General features: G+C 48.6%; 2 protein-coding genes across 4 annotated transcripts; one reads left to right on the top strand and one right to left on the bottom strand.

Annotated features, from left to right (window-relative positions):
* The first annotated feature begins 533 nt into the window (after positions 1–533).
* Positions 534–15,515, top strand: LOC133465561 (ras-associating and dilute domain-containing protein-like). The gene is given in 18 exon segments (XM_061748503.1): positions 534–884; positions 2,042–2,353; positions 2,647–2,882; positions 4,075–4,403; positions 5,247–5,567; positions 5,807–5,854; positions 5,856–6,128; positions 6,376–6,413; positions 6,561–6,700; positions 6,784–6,899; positions 9,105–9,324; positions 9,753–9,925; positions 11,386–11,530; positions 11,758–11,915; positions 12,801–13,086; positions 14,717–14,844; positions 14,918–15,057; positions 15,375–15,515. Coding segments are annotated over 18 exon segments (3,276 nt in total). The 5' UTR covers positions 534–765; the 3' UTR covers positions 15,469–15,515.
* On the bottom strand, positions 15,117–20,932 carry LOC133465563 (uncharacterized). 3 transcript variants are annotated; one of them, XM_061748506.1, is made up of 7 exons: positions 20,112–20,932; positions 18,252–20,047; positions 18,055–18,148; positions 17,716–17,807; positions 17,467–17,588; positions 17,285–17,378; positions 15,117–17,200 (listed from the first exon to the last, which is right to left on the bottom strand). In XM_061748506.1, the coding sequence occupies exons 2-5, from the start codon at positions 20,043–20,045 to the stop codon at positions 17,550–17,552; spliced, it is 2,019 nt and encodes a 672-aa protein (XP_061604490.1). In that variant the 5' UTR covers positions 20,046–20,047; positions 20,112–20,932; the 3' UTR covers positions 15,117–17,200; positions 17,285–17,378; positions 17,467–17,549. The 3 variants fall into 3 exon arrangements, with proteins under 3 accessions (XP_061604490.1, XP_061604489.1, XP_061604488.1); XM_061748505.1 differs by having other exon boundaries at positions 20,616–20,932; XM_061748504.1 differs by having other exon boundaries at positions 20,639–20,932.
* Between the last annotated feature and the right edge of the window lie 268 nt (positions 20,933–21,200).

Below are 21,200 nucleotides of genomic sequence, written 5' to 3'. Positions count from 1 at the left end.
AACATTCGCACATTCCAACAAAGTTACAAGTCGGAAGGATGACGACGTAGCAGTTTGAAACTAAATCCTACGTTGTTTTACGTCCTCGCCGACATGGCCTCTATCAAATAGGAAGGGAATTAACATTGGATCAATGTATTTATGATATTATTTTGTACGTATATTAACGAGCAGCCAACGAGCAATATACAAAGAAAGTAGTAGTCGGAGTTGTTGTAGGTCGCTTTTAAACGGACATGCTTGGCAGTAACGAAGGTTGGCCACTAGATGTCACTGTGACACAAACAGTGTGACGGTCAACAGTTGTTCTTTCCCCCCCCCCCCCCCCCCCCTGAATTGAACAACTTGTTGACCGCGTAAAAACAAGTCTTGCATTGATTTGAAGACAAGTCTTAAGTCTTAAACGGATTCAAGGCTAAATCATAAATCATTCCCAGATTTAAAAATTAGCGGGATCGACCGCTGCGCGCGTCATCCGTATTGTTCCCGCCTCCTCGCGGCCGGCCGTGCGCGTGCTCGTGGTCCTGCTGTGACGTCATCAAAGGAGTGGGCTGCAGGCGGCGGCAGGTTCGCGAACTCCTCACTCGCTCGCGGCTTCGGACGAAGAAGCTGCGTTGGTGCCGGGATTCCGTTAACCTCACCGGCCAACTAACTGTAACTATCCAACTGTAACGGGTCGTTTGGGACTTTCTCCCGACGATGATGATGAGGAGGAGGAGGAGGACGAGGATGATGGTGGTGGGGTGCTGACGTACGCCGAGCAAGATGATTAGCGAGGAGAGAAGCCTGCACGGCGGCGGTAATAAGCAGTCGGCCGTGGTGGGCTTGCTGATCCGCTCCCCCAAGAGGAGACTCGCCCAGCTCGGCCGGAAAGCCAGCAACGGGTCAGCACAGTAACTCGACTCGCATCGCACGACACTCGAAAGAAAGCAAGCAAGCGTGGCTACGCGCTGCGGTGGACGTTGGTCAAAAGAATTGGGACAGCCAATCAGTGTTAATCGATTCATCGTCTAGAGCCAGGAACTTCGAATGCTCCAAATCCTCTTTGATTTCAGCCTGTCAACAGTCAATATTCGCGTGACTGATTTTGTCTTTGTTTGCAAACATCTGCTTATACTTTGGTAAACAGCAATCGGCACCACATCCGATTCTGATTACACCAGATTTCCGGGCCAAACCAGTGACTGAATTGTAATCATTTATTGGGGGGGGGGTGGGAATTATTCTGTAATCCATTACGAAAATAACGGTTATCTGCAGGCGTAGTCTGAATAACCTGTAAAAGCCTCAGAAGTGACCATTGGCACGAATCGGTAGCTCGCCGACAAGTCGCTCTGGCTTTCAAAACGGTCGGCGAGTACAACAGCGCTCCCACACTCTTTCCTTTAATCATCCAATAACAAGAATATCGGTTTATTTTAAAGCTATGATCTGCCCAGTAAAGTGGACGCCTTTGTGACACGAAGCTCGGGATCTGTGCTGGCCCTTTTTCCTTCGGCGCTTCGCCATGATCTTGGGGAAAATGTCTGCTGGACTTGATCTGCACTTTTACTCGACTGCGCTTGAACCCGATTTGCTGTTTTTGCACTCAGGCCCAAGCAATGAATATTTTTCTTTTGCCACCATTTTGTGGCACCTTGGTGTCAAGGTACTACGTCGAAGTCAGTTGAAGAGCTTCATGTAGACAAAAACGGTATTCTGTTGCCATTTTGTGGCATCTTGGTGTCAAGGAACCATGTTGAAGTGAGTTCAGGAGCTTCATTTAGACCAAAGAAATTGTACTTTACTGCCATACTTTGGAGTATTCAGTGTCCAAGAACTATGTTGATGTGAGTTGAGCTTCATTTAGACAACAGTTATTTTTGCCGATTGGAGTTGAGGAGTTAAATTCCGCCGAAAATAGTGCTTTGCCACCGTCGTGTGGCATTTTGGTGCCATCCTCTCAATTCTAAACCTTTATAGGGCATACATACGTCGCCATACACGATTGGCGAGTATGTTCACCGTTTGAATGTTAAATGTGGTTTCTCGTGCGGCCCAGGTCCAGCGGCTCGACCGGCACGGTCCGCTCGGCCGAGAGCTCGGGCGTCCGGCAGCCTGCCAAGTCCAAAATCCGGCGTCACAACAACAACAACAACAACAAGCGTCTGTCGGGCGTGTTTAACCACAGCCCCGACCTACGCCGCGGCGGACCCTCCACGCAGGACGACCCGGCCGAGTTGTCCTGCCAGCTGTCGGTGCCCGGCATTCTCAAGATCTTCGGCGGCGACATCTGCCAGGGAGCCAACTACAAGAGCGTCCTGGCCACTACGCAATCCAGCGCCAAGGAGCTCCTCAAAGAAGCTCTGGACAGGTCAGGATCGCAATCCTAGTGGAGAACGTCTCCAATCATCTGCTGCTGTGCGAGAAATTCACCTTCTCCGCTAAACCGTTGATTGGCAAGCGGTTTTCAAAGCAGACGTCGCCATATTGTCAAGTGTTTTAGAGCTTTTACGCTGTTCGAGTGTCAGGTGCCGACACCCGTCTGACTTCCAACATTGTGGCGCTTCTCCCTCGCTCATAATTGATGTGATGAGCCGAGATTCTTTATCATTGGTTCGAATCTGAAAGGTCAACAAATTCTTGACTGAGGTTGTGCCTGTTCAGGTACAGTCTGGCGAAAGAGGACGCCAGCGCCTACGTGCTGTGCGACGTGATCGGCCGGACCGGCGCGGGCGGCCCGTGGCGGCGGGAATGTTTCCGCGTGGTGGGCGACCACGAGAAGCCGCTGGTGCTGCAGTCGCTGTGGAAACCCAAAGAAGGATTCTCACGCCGCTTCGAGATTCAGCTGAGGGTCCGCGTGGAGGAGCAGAGCCTCAAGGAGCGAGACACGGTCACAGCGGGTACACGCGACACGCCGGACACACCATTTAGACATAGACAACGCACTAGCGCTCGTCGGACCTTGAATATTACTATATTTGATAAGATGGAAATGTGTGACTCATTGAAGTCTGAGGCTGGCTGTAAATCCTGGAGCAGGGAGGTTTCCTGAGACATGTGGAGACCATAGAAATTTGTAAAATAGAGTATGCTTTAAATCTAAAATGAACCTCCGCAGTAGATATGTCATCAGTTATATTACTAAGCCACGATTTCATAAAAATTCCAAGCCGCAGCAGAATGTTGGATTTCGGCGAGAGGCACGGTCAGCCCTTTATCGGCTCGTTCATTGTCCTCCATCTTATCTGCGTCCCTCGTGGAAGGGGGCCGCGGGAGAGCCAAGCCGTTCGTACCCTCGTTAACGACGCCGACGCATCCGAAGCCCCCGGGCGCCGCTTGCACGTTCAAGCGATAACCGCTATCAATCGCTGCGCCGCTATCACCCCGCTTCCTGCGCTCACAGGAAGTGGGCTTCTGAGGATTTCTGCAAAATATAATCATTCGAGCTTTTAAATTGTATTGTTCATCATTAACTTGATTATAGGGAAATTGATTTGTAAAAAAATTAAAATCATGTATTAATGAACCAATTAGTTCGTACAAAATGCAAATGTTAAATCTGTTTGTTGTTTCTAAAAAAATAAAACAATAATATTCTCATTTCAATTTTATTGTTCATAATTAAGTTAATTAGCATTAAATGTATTTGTAAATAATACAATTAATTAACCACATAGTTCATAAAAATAGAATAATAATAATACTAAATAAAAAATGTTAAATGCGTATGTGAAGTAGTTTAAAAAAATAAAATTATAGTCATTCTCATTTATTTCATTTGATCAGATATAATTCCTTTATTTTCAGTGAAATGTATTATAAGTCATACAATGATTTCACATACTAATGAACCAATCCGTTTATAAAATAAATACATTTGATCAAACAAATCATTTATTGAGATCAATTGATATAAATAAATAACAATTAATGAATTTAAAAAAAAGCCTAATTAATGCAACAAACATTAGGACAGGACCGTTGCTAATCGAAATGTTCTTTTGGGCTGGATGAAAGAATAAGATAAGGGAATACCTCGCCCTCTCTGGTGTAGATCTTCATCTCCATCTCGGTCTGGTCTGTCGTGTGCAGGCATCAACGCTCAGGCCCGGAAGCTTCAGAGGAACCGCTCCAGAGCTACGTCGCTGTTCATGGAGAAGAGCGACGCGGACGGGACGGACTTCTGGAGGAGCCTGAGCGAGATGGACCTGAGCGCCGTGGGCAAAGAGGCCCGTGGGGCGCGCCGCATCAGGGACCAGGACCAGGACCAGGACCAGGACCAGGACCAGGACGCCCTGAGGCTAGACGTGCAGGAGAAGGAGGAGACGGAGAGCAGCGATGACAACGCCACGCAGTACTCCATACATCCGCCCTTTGACTTCCCCTACTTCCTGCTTCTGCAGGGATACAACCACCGACAGGTGACACGCCGCACGCCACTTGTACCATGTGGAGGGTTAATTGTACTAAGTGCACACACGCATGCGCACGCACACACAAACCCGATTATGAGCAGTTGAAGGTGTGAGAGTTGGGGGGGGGACGAGGCCGTCCTATCACGCGACACCTCACCTCCGGTAAACTGAAGCACTTCCTGTTGCGGGAGGAAGTCACATACATACATGGAACTCTTCTCGTCTTTACTTTCAACTTTCAACCTCCCCTCCCCTCGCCCGCGCTCGCTCGGAGGTGGCGATGACGTCGCAGACGTCTGGCCAGTCAGACTTTCCGCCGTCGCTGTCAGGTGACGCTCCTGACGACACTTGAACCGGCCGAGCCGCTCAAAGTCTTACGTCGCCTAATCCCTGAAAACCCTCCGTGGGATGCGTCCGTGCCGAGCGGGCGCGCACGTCATCGTAGCGGCGTAAAAGTACCCTTTCGCCTGAACAGCGAAAATAAAAAGTAACCATGCATTGAAACTACTCCGCCAAGTACGATGTATCCAAAAAGTGACTTGAGTCAATGTACCACAGTAAATGTAGCACCTCTCGCTACTAGTGCTTTACTAGTTGTACTATTAGTGCACTGTTTTACCTCACTAGTAACATGTAGTTGTTCTACTAATGCAGCTTTGCACTGAATTGTCTTAGCGAGGCCAAAGGGCGTAAAAGTACACGGAAAATTCAGCTCGCTGGGAGCATATCGAATATCGTACACTGCACCAAAACCATATTTGTACGCCGCTTTATTCTGCACATCAAAACAATGCAGAATTGTTGTTGTTGTTGTTTCCCCCCCCCCCCCCCCCCCCCCCCCCCCCCCAGGATTTCGTCATCTACCTGCTTAGCGGGAGCAGCACAGTGTTGGGCCGCTGCGGCGAGCACCGCGCCGGCGAGGACGAGGAGCGTCTGAAGGTGGACATCCTGCTGTTCGCCCCCGACGTCCTCCCCCGTCACTGCCGCGTGCGCCGTCTGGACTCGGCCGCCGCGATCCAGCCGCTTCACGGCGCCCCCGTCACCAAGAACGGGGCGGTGCTGAAGGAGGAGACGCGGCTGCGCCCTGGCGACGTGGTGGGCTTGGGCGAGCACTACCTGTTCATGTTCAAGGACCCCACCGGTGCGGCGGCGGGACCCCTGCAGACCAAGGTTGCAAGAGTTTGAGACTTTTCATTCATTTTTATTTTTGCTTCGTTTTTAGAGCAGGTTTACATTTTTTTTCATGCTTCGTTTGAGTTTTTATTAGTTTTAGTATTTGTCAGGTGCGTGACTACAAAATGTGACAATAAGTGCTGGATTGTTTTTCATATTCTTCAAAAGTCTTCTTGCGCCAACTTCTCAAACCTTTCACCCATTGTTTTCCATGAACTCCAATAACCTTTCTCCAGACGCCGCCTCGGATGAGCCGACTTTGCCCCGACGCCGCCGCAGAGACGGCCGCCCGCCTGTCAATCACTCAGCCGGCATCCCGCCGTCACCGCGGACGACGTAGCAGAAGACGAGCGGGCGACGCTAAGCTACGGTCCGGAGCTGGAGGACGAGGTCCTGCGGGAGATCACGGACATGTCGGAGTCCGGCGGCGCCGGGCCCAAGCTGACGGCCGCCTTCCTGCTCAGCCTCTGCATTCAACACTCGGCCGCCACGCGCGACCTCAAGCACTTCAGACGCCTCTTGCTAAACATCGCGGCGCGCGTGCAGAAAGCTGTCTGGGTACACGAACATCTGCAACGTATCCTCCGCGTAGCTCCACGTGTATTTAGACGCAACACAACTTATCCTCGACGACATGCTGCACATTCTACACGATCATCTTCTACACAACGAATCATCATTTGTTTTCTCCGCACAACCCAGCTTGTCTTTTACACAACTGCCGCTTTTCTTCGCCACAACTTGTCTTCTGCGCCGCAATCTTGTAGCACAACTGTTTTTTGTTTTTTTTCCTGATGTGTGCTAGGACAAGACAAAGGAGCTCGCGTCAATGCAGACAGACAGGTGAGCGGACCGAAGCAGCACTTTTCACATTTCCAATGCGCTCTTCCCAAGTGGCTTTAGAACGTTCCGGCATTCCTTCCGTTCGTTAGTCCACACAAAAAGAGAAGTTGAAGTACACGAAGTCGTTTTGTTCCATATGCCGACTAGCCTCCCGCTACGGACGCAAGATCTGATCTCGGGTCTGCGTCCCCTGGCCGCGTGGATGGCCAACACCATCGAGCTTCTGCTCTTCATCCAGCGGCGCATCCCTCAGCTGATGGCCGCCAGGAGGGACCGCCAAAAGCCAGGTGAGCCGTGGCGGCCTGACGCCAACGCCCGCCCGCCCCTCCGTCTTGTCTGTCTGTCGCTCACGCGAGTGTCACGGCGACAGGTCTGATGGACAAAGAGGAGGTGGCGTCCACTCGTGACGCCTGCGAGGAGGCCATGACGGTGCTGGAGGAGGTCATCATGTTCACCTTCCAGCAGTCTGTCTACTACCTCACTAAGGTCACTCACATATATGCGCACTGGAATACCACGCACACAGACACGTGCGCATGTATATTCACACACACGCACAATGTGTTGAGGAAAGCGGACTGTGCAAACATGCGCACACAATGGAAAGCTCAGCTCACCTTATCTGCAGCTCTCACGGCGGAAAGGCCCGGCAGATAGCGGAATGGCCGTCTTTTTCCGTGTGAATGGAAAAAACACGGCAGGCGGCATCTCGCAACACTACAGCGCATTTTCGCAGCAAAAAAAGTTGTTTCTTAAAGACGCAGCGCGCGGTTGTTACCGTTGTTCGACGGGTCGTCGGAGTGCGACTGTGTCCGCTGAACTCCTCCGAGCGGGTCTCCGTGCGTGCAACCGTTGGACTTCCCGAAAGTTCAAAACAATTGATGAGATTAGCATTTTGGATTCATTTCAACTTTATTATCGTTTCCCGTGTCCTAAGACCCCAAAAACACTTAACTCACACAAAAACCTCTCACTTATAACAAAATAAAAACATCTAACACTTACCCAAAAAAATGCGAATCACACCCAAAACATTTGCGCACACACACCAAAAAAACCCTCACTCAGGAAAAAACTCTCACCCAAACCAAAAAACATCTCACACATAAAAAGTGATCTTATTCCCCAAAAACTCTCACACACAGAGGAAAAAAGTTAATTTGTTCTGTGCTGTTTTTTTTTTTTTTTGTGTGTGAACGTGAGATGTTTTTGTGTGTGTGGGAGAGAAATATAATGGCAATGTCATTTTTGGCCTCATATCTAATTCTGATATTAGCATTTAAACTGACTCATGAGCGTGTGACCTAATGCTTTTGTCCACACACACACACACACACACACGCACACGCACGTCGTGGGTTTTCCAGAGAGGAAGCGCGCGCGTCTAGCGGCGGAAAGGAAGGGAAGGACGACTGTTTCATTTCCTGTAAAAAGTGTCGGAATGCGGAGAACACTGACGACGTCGACTTCTCAAGAACGTGGAGCGCAAAGTTGTGAGAAAGACAACAACAACAAACAAAAAAAGTCACAAATTCCGAAAGGAGTCAAAAGTCAAGTCACTGATGCGTAAGCGCGTCTTGACACGTTCCGCGCTGGTCTGCAGCTGTTCGGGAGTCACCGGTGTTTTTCTGCGGCGGCGACGATGTAGCGCGTGCGGAACAATGAGAAGAATGAAGACGAGAGAGCGACACGATGAGTCAGCGCGGTGGTCGACATTCCGCTCTTCGCAAACGTTTCATTCTCCTCCCGTCCTGCTTCCGCACAAGTTTGAAGGAAGGACTGGGTGAAGAATCACTTTTATTGCTCAGGATGATGTTTTTGTTTTTGTTTCCCAGCTAATGTGCACCAACTTACACTAACCACGTGGCCGGGGGCAAAGAGGGGACGAGTTTAAAAACAGTAGTTCCGTCGCTGTATTTAGCCACTTTTCCCAACCCCCTTTAGTGGCCATTTTTTCTAAAAACAAATAAAATGCAACTTCAAACAAAGTGGATTCAGAGATCAAAACAATATAGATGTGCGACGATAATTGCTGGAAATGCGGTATAGCATTTAGCTGTTTTTCCGCCTTCCCAGTTTTCCTGATGTTTTTGCCATGGCTAAAACTGAGCCCGAAAATGCATCTTAGGACAGTCCACTGGCACGGCTGCTTTAGAGTGCCTTGTTGTCGGCCGTCAGTGCGCGCATGTCACGCAGATAAAGACGGTATAGCGAGAAGGTCGGGAATTTTGGGGAAATAAAAAGTCTGAGTGTCTGGGCTTCGGGCCGCTATAGAGCGCCTCGTTGTTGGCCATGAGTGCGTGCACAACATGGGGGGGAAATAAATAAAGTGACAGCCAGCGTGCGGACAGGGGGTTCGTGCTAGCACGGCCGCTTTAGAGCGCCTCGTTGTCACGCCGAGAAGGTGGAAGAGTGAGGGGGCAAAAAAGTGCGACTTGACCGCTATTGTGTGGACAGCCGGTGTGGTCTCTTGAGAGTGCCTCGTTGTTGCGGTGTGGAAAAGACCCGCAATTTTTTCATCCATTCCGACTTTTCAAGGTTGTTCACGAGACTCTTCTCTGTGCCGTGTGACTTTGACAAGTCATATTTATTGTCACTTTCCAGGGGCTAATTTAGGACCAGGCCCGAGTTGTAGCTCCAGCACTAAAAATGTCTCCCCCCCCCCCCCCCCCCGTCTTGTTTTTGGCGCAGAGCATGTACTCGGCTCTGCCGGCCGTGCTGGACGGCAACCCGTTCTCAGAGAGCGGGCACCTGCGCGTGCCGGACGGTCTGAGCGGCATCCTGGAGGTCCTGAAGGAGGCCCTGCAGCTCTTCACCTCCTTCCAGGTGCACGCCGACATCTGCCTGCAGCTGTGCGCGTACCTCTTCTTCTTCATCAACGCGTCGCTCTTCAACGCCCTCATGGAGAGAGGTAGCCGGGCGCACCGTCGTCGACCGCTCGGTTACGCCGCTCGTCATCAAATGGCCCAATTTCACTCAATGACTTCCAAAAGGATTATTTCTTTCTTTGTCTGTCTTTGCTAGTGACATATATTGACCGGGAGAACAATTAAACGCTCCTCCGCCAGACAGCCGTATTCAGTATTCTACAGAAGAATATTCAAATTCCTGTTAAACTTAACGGGCTCAGGTTAGTCAATCGTGAATAAATGGAGACAAGCTAATCGCTATTTCAGGGAGCAGCGGCATACTGTATTGACTTAGGAGTTGAATTTGTTCGAAAATCCCGAAATAATTGCAAATCTTTTTTCCCCCCGATGTTTAAATACGTGCCTCGGCTCGGTAAAGGTCGCGAATTGTACTTGTGCCCGACCGACCGAGCGGAATTTTGTCATCGAGGCTCGGTGGCCGGCTTCTACCGGTGGTCCCGAGGGGTCCAGATGCGCGCCAACCTGGACCTGATGATGGACTGGCTCCAGAGCATCAGTTTGGCCGACGTGGCCGCGGACTTCTTCCAGAAACTCTCAGCCGCCGTCAACCTGCTAGCCACGCCCAAAGAAACGCTGCTGCAGGTCAGACCTCCCTCCCCAAATACTTTTCCACCGCTGCGAGCTGACGCGCACCGCTCTTACACTAACAACAGGGCTGCAAAAGGAGCGTGCAATATGTTCGCAAATCAGAGCTTAACATGGAGCCGAAAGCGGCGCAAACCATTTGAAGCTTCGGAAACAGAATTGATTTGATATGTCCGCGTGTTTGAAAAGTATATGTTCTCCTTGTATTTTTGTTGTAAATACTTTATTTGTGTCTTCGACCCTAACGTAGACACCTTGAGCCACCGGTGTCAAACTGGTGGCCCGGGGGCCAGATCCGGCCCGCCACATCATTTTGGGTGGCCCGCGAAAGCAAATCAAAATCACTAATTGTGCTCTGGGGAGATATTTTTTTTTTTTTTTTTTTTTTTTTACCAATCCCCCTTAGAAAAGAAATGTGATAGTTGCAAAACGTGTATTTATAGGCCTCTGATTTCAAAACGTGTTCTTCATCAATGTGTTGCGTAATCTTTCATTTATGTGGGGCCCCAGTCGTAGCGACCATAACGGCGATGCGGCCCGTGACGAAAAATGAGTCTTGACACCCCCCCCGCCTCCATTGCGAGCGCAGCGTACGGATGTTTGGGGCAGCGGTGGCGGATGTGGCGCAGAGCACCGCAGTTATTCCGGGACGCGGCCCTGCCCCGCTCAAACATAATCAATGGTCACATGTTCCAGTTTGCGGTGAGCGCGCGTGAGACCGTGTGCGCGCGCGTGTGTCTGCGTGTGTTGTGTCGCTGAGGTTTCTGAAACGTATTTGCTGAGGTTCCCTTCAGCGGACCGCGATGGTGAGCTCACCGCCGTGTGGCCCCCGAGCTCAACGTACATAAAAAAAAAAAAAAAAAAACATATGCAGATTCAATTCAGTTGGTTCAACTTTCCTTGAGTGGGCACACACCCTTAAAAAAACCAAAACAAAAATGCTTCTTGTTTTAGAAGAAGAATGCGTCAAGTGTCAAATGTGTTCCTAAAAAAGTTACACAGACAAGCACTGCTTGTGGAAATTCGGCGAGGATTTTCTTTCGATAAAAAAGCTCAAGTGCATTTTTGGGTGCCTCATTTATTTCCAACAACAATTTGATTGTAAGGACAAAGTCAATTCCTCTCGGCGTCACTTTCAAACATTGGAGAACATTCGCTTCCAGCATGTGGATGTTCACTTCAAGTGTGCTTCCCTGTGCCTTCAAATGTGTTCCACTCCAGAAGCGGGGAGATGACTTCAAGTTTGCTAAAGTTCTGTGTCTCAATGTGCTTCCGGAGCTTCTACAGCGTGCTTCCAGTGTGTTTAATCTCCTTCCAGGAGCTTGTAGATGAGAAATTTTGGAGAACGTGCATCCAAAACATCTCAAGTGTTTACTTTGTGTGTGTTCATACGGGATGTTCGAAGTGTCTCCAGAACGTTTGGAGCTGAGAAGACGTTTTGTCGCTTGTGCTTGCAGGCGTCGTGGACTTCCCTGAAATGTGAGTTTTCCGCCTTAAACGCGGCGCAGCTGCAACACATGCTGAGCCAGTACAACACCGGCAAGAACCGACCCGGAGGCTGGACTCCTGGACCGGAACACGCGGACGCCGCCTGCAGGACGGGTAGGTCTGGTCTGGTCTCCAAACCCGGAAATGCACTTTGAGCAGTGTATGAAAGCCTGTTACACAAAGCCGTCCTCCACGACGTTGACATAAGAACAGACGTTGACTACGAAGTTCTACTTCTACCAGGCTTTTTTTTTTTTTTACCCATACCTGTACTTCTACCCCAAGTACAGAGTGTGTGTACTTCTACCACTTGTCCTGAGCATTTGTGTGTGTTCATCCAGCGGACATTTTGGAGAGTTTTGACCAGCACCCACCACTCATCCTACCGAGCAGGAGCTTCTTTTTGGAAGAAGCCCACCAGGACCCCACCCTCCTGGAGCAGCTGGCCCACCTGCAGCAGGCCATCAGACAGAAGTCCCACGGGGAACATCAGGAGGAGGTGATAGGTCCATCCATCCATTCTCTACACCGCTTATCCTATTCAGGGTCGCGGGGCGCTGGAGCCCATCTTAGCCGACTTCGGGCGAAAGGCAGACGACGCTCTGAACTGGTCGCCAGTCAGTCGCGGTCGCAGAGCGCATACGAACACAGACGACCGTTCAGCCTTAACATTCACAACGTCACTGAGCGGGAACGCTGAACCCGCGCCGAAGTCAGGCACCTTCAGTGACTGCCGATAGGTCATCCCAAGCTATGCATCTCCTGTATCTTCTGAAAGCCATTGAAACATTTGTTCCATAAACCCGAGATCAAAATGACAACTTTTCAGGGGCAAAAGAAACAAAACAAAAACATGCCATCTTGCTTGAGTTTCCAAGCAACCACTTCGTTCAACATGCTGGTGTCCCTTTTTTCTTTTTTTTTGCTATTGTCTACCTTTGCGCATCGACGCTCTTCGATACAACACCACCCCAAAATGACGTTAATCGCTCATATGCCAAAAAACAAAAAGCACAAATGTATTCGTGTCACCACCATACAAAATGCCTTCAACTTGACAAGAGCAAATGCCTGTGTTACGTCATCTCCCAAAACTTTTTCAAAGGTCAGCGATGCAATCACTGCAACAATGAGCTGACAAAACCCGTTCATGTCGCCGATAGGGTCGTAACGGTATTTGTATTCCTCCCGAACCGTTCCGCATAAACCTCTCATTGGTTCCTGGCCTGTAGTACTGGTAGCGCACAGTTTTGCCCTAATAGTGGACTTTTTTTTTTTTTTTTACTACGGTCATCCTCCTATCCTTGCAGTGCAACCTCGCTAGTGCACGGAATTGTCTTGCTCGTGAGGACAAATTACGCGGATAAACGTCTTTCCTTTTCAGATGGTGTCTGAGGAGCGTACGTCAGCGTCTTCCGCAAGCTCGTCCCCTGAGCGCCCGCCGACCTCGTCCCCGCACAGCCCGGCGGCAGATTCCGCCAGCGAGCCGAGCGTCGGCGAGGAGGTTCTGACCCGCGAGCTGAACAGCGTGGAGATCCGCAGCTTCCTGCCGGGATGCGGCCGGCGGGCCGTATGCGACCAGAGCGTTCCTCTGGACCCCTCCTGCCTGCTCACGCCCCCCAACACCCCCCAGGGAGACATGGAGGCCCAGGTTCACCACGATAACAAAGGTAACAAGCAACCATGTAACACACGCACACGTGCACATAGAGCGACTTTTGGAGGCAGTTGGTGACTCCAACGAAAAGCGCTTAGTGCTTAATCTATTCTGGCCTGTTACCGTCTTCCATCGCCACCTTTTGACCTTTTTTTTTTTTTTTTTTTTTTGGGTCTGGTCAACTTTTCTGAGGTCAGGAGCGCCATGTTTGCACAGGAGGAATGTGTTTCCGCCTTCACTCATCCACAATGTAACATCCATAAGACATAATAAGCAGCAGGGAAGTTTTGTTGTGTTGATTTTCGGAAAACTCATTTTTCTGACACGTGCGGGATGTATAATACACACCCTCGATTTTGAATGACATTTTTTTCGCCAGAAAGCGTGTATTACACACGAGAAAGGACAGTCAGGCATAATATTATGAAATGAAAGTTAAGAGGAACAAAGTCAAAAACGTCGCAAGAATTACCAGCACAAAAAAAATAGATGCAGATGAAATGAAATAGAAAAATAGAATAGAATAAAAGATATAAAAATGTGCAGTATTAAAAAAATAAAGTTGTATTTTTCCCTAGCAAAAAGGCAGTCTTAGAGGGAAAAAAAAGTTACATTTTAAATCATATTGGTACTGACTTAAAAGGTCCAACCTGCTAATGTGACACCCCCGCGCGCGCGCGCACACACACACACACACACACGCACGCACCAAGCCCCCCACTGTGCTGCTTTAAGCTTGAGAATTGACTTGATCTGAAGCAGATGTCTTAACTCTCATTGGCTCATTGTCTTACTCTGTAATTAGCTTGAGCAAAAAGCACTTGGTTATTGTCTTCGGGTAATAACGGCATGAAAGTTGTTGAATTGAGTTTCTTTTCTTTTACTTCTTCTCATCCCTCAAGGAGAAATCCAACGCGCACTCTGCTGCAGACATAATAAGCACTTTGAATTGAGTCCCGATTAGATTAGAAATGATTGTTGACGAACGCCCGGCGCGCTCCCATCATGCCTTGCGGCCTGGCTAAACGTTATTTAGAAAGTTTGCTAATCCTTTAATCGCGGCCAAGAATTACAGCGAGGCGCTGAGGTCAGGACAGAAAAGAACGGCGACGGCCATCCGTCAGGACAATTTACAGTCCGCTTGCTGCCTGGAATCTTAATCGGACGTGTGCGCCTTTGTTCACGCAACCTCCACTCACTCCATGCCTGTGTGTGTGTGTGTGTGTCTGTGTGTGTGTGTATTCAGCATTCTGGGAAAAGCAATGCAGGGGGTGCAGCGGGAGCAGGTTACTCTTGTTCAATTAGACTTCAACTAGTTTTAAGACGCTTAGCTTGAAAACTGCCTACGCATGGCATAAGTGTCTGGGGTCAAAGTTTTGTTATTATTAGTGCTCCCTGTTTAATGGGCAGTCAACAAACTTTGCCACCAAGCGCCGCTCACATGCGAGGGGGGGCGAAAACTAGTTTCAGTGACTGAATTTCCCCCAAAACGCAATTGACTAATGAGTTGAGTGCACTGAGCAAATTTAGAGTCGTCCACCAATTTAGCGGTCACTTCAAATTTGGGAGCAATTGCACAAAAACTGTACAACAATTGAAATCTTAAGGCCAATATTGGCCACTTTGATATTTTTGATTGACAGAATCAGATGGTGGACGTGTTGTCGATGAAGAAGAAGAAGAAGAAGAAGAAAAGTGTGACGACGACGTGTTCACAGTGGAGATCCACCGAGGTCCTCACGGTCTCGGCTTGGCGTTGGTGGACGGCACGGTAAGCGCTTCCCGCTTCAGGCGATCGATCGCTTCAATTTCGCATCTTATTTTTCTGGATTTTGTGTGAGCAGAAGACATCGCTGAGGATGAGCGGAATCTACGTCAAGTCGCTTGTTCCCGACTCGCCCGCCGCTCGGTGCCGACGCCTCAAGACGGGAGATCGAATCCTCGCCGTCAACGGTGTCAGTCTGGTCGGATTGGATTACAGCGTGTGAGTTCGCCCGTGCGGAAATATAACTGTGTACACGGAAAGATCTGGAATGCAAGAAATGTTTTCACAAAAACCTTATTTCCAATTTATTTTGTATTTTTATTTTGCTTAAAGCAAGTGTGGTGTGCCGTCTCCCTCTATTGCTATGCAAAAGAATTACTGAATTAACTTACTTGAATCCAGTCCAGTACTTTAAAATACATTTGTATTTCATCTTTTGGAACACATTTTCAAACATTCACTTTAAAAACAAAAACGGGAGAATCCGTGAATGGCAAACTGCTAATCTTCGGTATTAAATCCCTTTTGGTCTACAGTGGCAGGGAAGCGATCCGCTCTTCGGGCGACTCGCTGAGGCTGCTGGTGGCCAACATGGACGCCAACAAGAGCTCGCAGACGACCAAATGTTGAACGGGAAGTCTCAAGCTTCCTTCCTGCTTCCTCTCTGCAAGTCTCTCCAGTCACTAAACCTTTTTTTTTTTTTTTTTTTTGTATCTTTTCAAAGTTTTTACTGATTTATATTTATAAAGAAACTTCGCTATTTTCTCATATTTATACAATTCTTCAACATATACACAATAAATACTTAATATTGAATGTGTGTGTGTGTGTGTGTGTGGCGTGTCGGGAAAGTAGCAGGGTGTGTCTGCACCACTTTTTATTTTTGCAATCGACTGTGACCACAAGTGCGCACACAGGAAGTCGTCCTGGTGACTTCCTGCAAAGATCCAAATCAAACATTTAGTGTTCGGGCGCCCCCTGGTGGCCGTACGCACTATTGCAAGCAGCACAACGCACATTTGAAAATCGTAAATTTACAATTGCGTGTTTGCTTTTATTTCCTTCCCACTTTTTCATTCATAACCTGATTATTACGACCTGTCGTCGTAGCGGTGAACCACACGTCTGCCTACAGGTCAAGGGATCGGGGTTCAAATTTCATCTCCCCACTGACACTGACTGGCGACCAGTCCAGTTTGGTTTGTGACCTGATACTGACTGGCGACCAGTCCATCTGAAACCCTAATAGCGAAAATAATAAATCATAAGAAAATGAATAGATGGGCATTTGGTTTCCAAGGTTACAATTTGTGTGGGTTGCGGAATTTTTATTTTATTTTTTTACAACTTTTAACGAGCAACCTTAAATATGAATGGAAAATGAAAATACACAAAATCAAAAAGTAACAAATCGGAATACTTTGGACTTTACCAGATTTCCACCTGCAACTGGTCTACACTTTTGTTAATCTACATTTTTAGACGAACTAAAATAATGTTATAATAAGGGCCCAACCAATATGATTTTTTTTTTAAGGCCGATTCCGACATTTTGACAGAATAAAACTCTGTTAACTGGTTAATTGATATAAAAAATATATAATGAATTCTCTCTTGTTCCCTTGACGCTAACGACAAAGAGATGAATTCCAGGCATTTGATTGCTTTACAATACTTTGTCCTTTAGTAATTAACTTTACAAAAGAAAATAATTGGCATGAATCGGCACTTTTTTGCCGATTTTTTTTTGGAGGGGTCGGGGGGGGGAACGTTTATTTAAATATCTTATATATCTTCATCTTACGTTACAATGTGTTAACATAAATAATAATAAATTTGAAAAAAAAAAAAAAAAGCAAATTTGAAAAGGACTAATATCGACGGATTAAATCAGCCACCCTAATAATCGGTTGGGCCCTAGTCACAGTAACATAACATTGATTGGCAATTAATCATTTATTCTTCCTTCCTCAAATAGAACAATCAAGTACTACTAAACAATTCAGATAAGCAGTCTGAGATATTGGTCAGAATTGGAACACAGACGTTCGTTCACTCCTTTTCCTGGTATGTGTGATCGTCACAAAACGTAGCAGCAACTATGCAACTTTGCTTGTTTACCAAAAACAACAATTATTCTCCATGAATACATTACTTTAAAAATAAAAGATCTTTACTCTAAAGGGGGAAAAAAAAGTACTGAATTTGATCTAATGTTAACAACAGATGTGAAAATGTGTGTTTATGATGGGATGGCGACTGTGTGGAACGCGTATCCCAGTAACGGCCACAACAGCGACGATAACAATAATGAACTTCTGAATAATAATAATAGTCTATGTGACGCTCATCAACGTGTCACCTGAAACACAAACACACAATTACTCAATTATGCACGTGACAAACATCATAAAACGCAAAACACACACACGAGGTGAAAGTCTACCGTAACGTTAGATCGGCGTTGACTGATGCGCAGGTGCAGGCTGCCTTTGATGATGTCATAGGATAGTGGGTGTGGTCATACAAGGCCCCGCCCCCTGAGAAAATGTGCATTAAGAAAAAAAACTTGAGAACGCAAACATTTTTTCATTTTGTTGACATTATTTAAGTAATCTGATTACTTACGTGAGATTACTCCGGAGCGCCTGTGTTGAGTCGTGTGACTCGATGTTCAGTCGCGTGTCAGTGATGTGAGCGGTCGCCTCGTGTCACCTGACGCGACGCCGTGCCGCTCGCCAACTTTTCCTCTGGCATCGCACAAACACTCCCGTCAACGCAAACGTACACATACACAAGTAATCTCACACGAACGCACGCCAACTAAACGCAAACATACAAATGATCACAAACACACCCACAAATAAACACACACACCTGTGTGTGTCCTTGACGTCGTAGTTGTTGACACTTGGTCATGTTATGTTGTGAACATCGCAGCGACAAGTTGTCCTCGTTTAGCGCGCAACCTAAACACACGTCGAACACGCACACACAAACACGTTAAAACACGCATGCGCACACACACACTTCAAATAAAAATGATTGACCAAAAACAGGAAAGGTTTAGTCTGATCTCATGCTAGCGAGAAAAAAAAAAAGTATTTTTATTTAATGAATGTAAAGTTCTGGTTTCTATTGTGTCAAATGTAAAAAAAAAACACATGCAAGCACTAACACGGATACACACGCTAAATGCACGCAGACAGGTGGTACCTGAGAATAGCGAGCACGTGTAGTGGAAATATCCAGTGCATCCTTTGTGTGAACATCCCATAATAGCACCTGATCGCTGACACCAACAGCACATCTGAAACAGGAAGTAGAAGTCATTAGGAGAAAGCGACGGCATCACGAGCAGACGAAGGTCAAACGGGAAGCGGCGTTCATCGGAGAAAGTGCGTTGGACTGACCGTGGCGCGCGCCAGCTGCTCCGCCTCCTCCAGGCCGTACAGGTTTCCTCGGACCAGGAAGATTTGGCTGCTCCACACGCTGCAGTCCGAGTGGACCCAGCGCTCGTCAAGATGGCGCCGCGAATTCGGGAGCGCCGTGTCAGTGTCACGAGAGTCCGATAACTCGGCGAGCGAATGCGACATGGGAAGGTACGGCCCGTGAAGGTCGCCCAGTCCGTTGGCGTTGGCCACGTGACCGCACAGGCAGCACAGCGGTTGCGTGGCGTCGGAGCCGGTGCTGAAATCGGTGAGCCGACCCAGACGAAAACAGGAGGTCTTGGGGATGACCCCGGAAGAAGAGCGGGCGGCGCTTTGTTTATCGTGCATGACGTCCTGGTGGTCCTGACGGTTGACCACCGTGACCTCATTCCACTGCGCATTCGCGCGCTGCCGAACTCGCACAAATGGACAAAACACGTCCGACGTTTTCTTCTTCTTCTTCGTTGGTGCTTTCGCGGCGGTGCACTTCAATTTGATTTCAGGCTCCGGCGGCGAGAAAAGAGACGATGGCGGACACCACGCTCTACGTTTCCGCCGTTGCCTCTTCACGTTTTTTTTGGCGGACGATGACAACTTTTGCTTTGTTGAACTTATTTGAGCGTCGGCTGGTTTGTTGGTGGCGCGGCGCCGGTGAGAATTGTCTGATTTGTTAGCGGCACGATGTTGGTGAGAATGATCAGTTTCTCCGGCTTTGTGGCATTGACGAATGTTATCAGATTTGTCCGTGGTGGGACGTCGGCCATCATCGTGAGATGTGTTGCGGGCGCGGCGTTGGCACGAGTCGTCCGATTCGCTTTTGGTGTGCCATCGACTAGCGTCGTCATCGCTCGCATACCCAATGGTGTCGTCGGAGTCGCAGTTTTCGTAGTAAACGCCCACCGTATCTTTCTTTACGCTTCTTGCGAGACGGTGCCGAGCGGGCCAGGTGGGCAGGGGCGCCTGCTTAGAGGATGCCCTGATTCTGTCGCTGCGCTTGCATTCAACTGCCGCAGTTTCGTCCTGACTTCTATTTGGAGGAAACGTTGGTCTCTTCTGGGTGACGGGAACTTCTACCACATCGCTGTCGTCGCTCGACATGTCCGTGTGCGAGAGCACGCGGCCGGCGGGGTTGGTGCGGGTGCCGCAGCTGCGGGCGAAGCGGGCAGCGTCAAAGTGGCTGGCGTCGGTGTGGTCAGCACTGAGGTTTGCCAGGAGCACGATGGGTCTGGCGTGATGCGGCGGGATGTCCGCTGAGCTTTCCGACTCCTCGACTTCATCCTCCTCTTCTTCCTCCTCCGATGACGTGTCGCTGCTCTGCGAGGTGAGATTCTGCGCCCGCTCACAGCATCCCGGCGAGGACGGCGCGGGCGACAACGGCTGTGCGATGGGCCGCACGCCGTCCGCCACGAAGGAGGCGCAGACCAGCGGCTCCTTGGCGGCCGCCAGCAGCACGATGACATCAGAGCCGCTGTCGCTGTCGTCCTCGCAGCTGGCGTCAGCCTGGTAGAAAGAGGGACACCACAGGTCGCCGTCGCGGTAGACGCCGGTCGGGAGTGCGGCGCTCATGTAGCTCGGCTCCATGCCAGCGCCCCCGTCGTAGCTTCCGGATCTATACGACGAGTCGATGTGCAAGCCGGCCGGATGTCTGCGGTACCATTCGGGCTTGGCAGCGAGGTCCGACGCGGGGGCGAGGTGGTTCCTGGTCCTGGGCGCGGCAGAGAAGCTCTTGGATAGGTCCACCGCCATGACGGACGGCTCAGACGGCACCGCCTCCATCACTAAAACACAAGTTGGGTTGTTCTTTGGTAGTGTGGCCATTCACATCGTAGAGGGAAACGTTACCTTCTCTGTTGAAGTCACATTTTTAGTTATTAAAATATGATAAATGCTCTGGCGTTTGGGGGGGGGTTCAGCCCTTTATGTACTCTGACATTGGTGACTTGTATGCCCCTGTGACTGACTGGCGACCAGTCCACTGTTTGTATGTGTCCTGTCATTGGCTAACGACCAGTTCCTGGTCTACCTGGCTTTTCGCTGAAAATCACCGAGGATAGTAAACTCCACCTGATTGTTCCTGATGAGAAGAGGTCTAGAAAATGTATGGACCACATCAGCTGACGTCACATAATAAAACGATTTATGAGCAGCCTTAACAAGCTGACGTCACATAATAAAACGATTTATGAGCAGCCTTAACATTTTTTTGAATTGTTTTTTTTTCCCTTTTTTGTTGTGTTATTTTAGGTCCATGCTAAGAATGCACAAACCAGTCACGTAACGTTACAGCTACACGTTACGCTCATTTACAATAATAAACACGTAATTATGAATGAGTGAATGAATTACGTGGAAATGTTGGTCGGGATTACCAGTGGCGATTACCCGGCACGGGCGAAAGCGCTCCCCGGCCACGAAGCTCTGCTGCCGGCTCAGCTCTCGAAGATCAGCAGGCCCAACCCGGAGCATGCTAGCCGGGAAGCTAGCGTTAGCTAAGCACGCGTCGTCAACGTTTTTGTCGGCGAGCCACACCAATACATAAAGTACACAAATACAAATGTAATATGGATAACACAGCGTTGTATAATGTTACTTATTTGAACATGTTGTGACGACAACTGTTCATTTTGGAAGTCAAGTTTCACGCCAACACACAACGAGCCCGGGAGAAGGAGTGTCGTTTTCAAAGTAAGAGTTCAGAAACGAAGACTTGACATAGAATGCAACAATACAAAACTCCGGGTTACTTTCTGGTTGCTTTATTAAATATCATTTTTTTTTGTGTTCCATCCATCCATTTACATTACCGCTTATTCCCCACCTAAATTTAAAAGGGGACTTTTGTTTTAAAACAAACTAACATGTTAGCACATGTTTGCATAATTCGAATTAGGTTACTTTATGGTTATTTAATGAAATATTCATTTAATATGT

The sequence above is a fragment of the Phyllopteryx taeniolatus genome, chromosome 16 (genome assembly GCF_024500385.1).
Source record: "Phyllopteryx taeniolatus isolate TA_2022b chromosome 16, UOR_Ptae_1.2, whole genome shotgun sequence".
NCBI lineage: Eukaryota > Metazoa > Chordata > Actinopteri > Syngnathiformes > Syngnathidae > Phyllopteryx > Phyllopteryx taeniolatus.
Note: the sequence above shows the minus strand (reverse complement) of the source record. Positions and strands in the feature narration are given on the sequence as shown.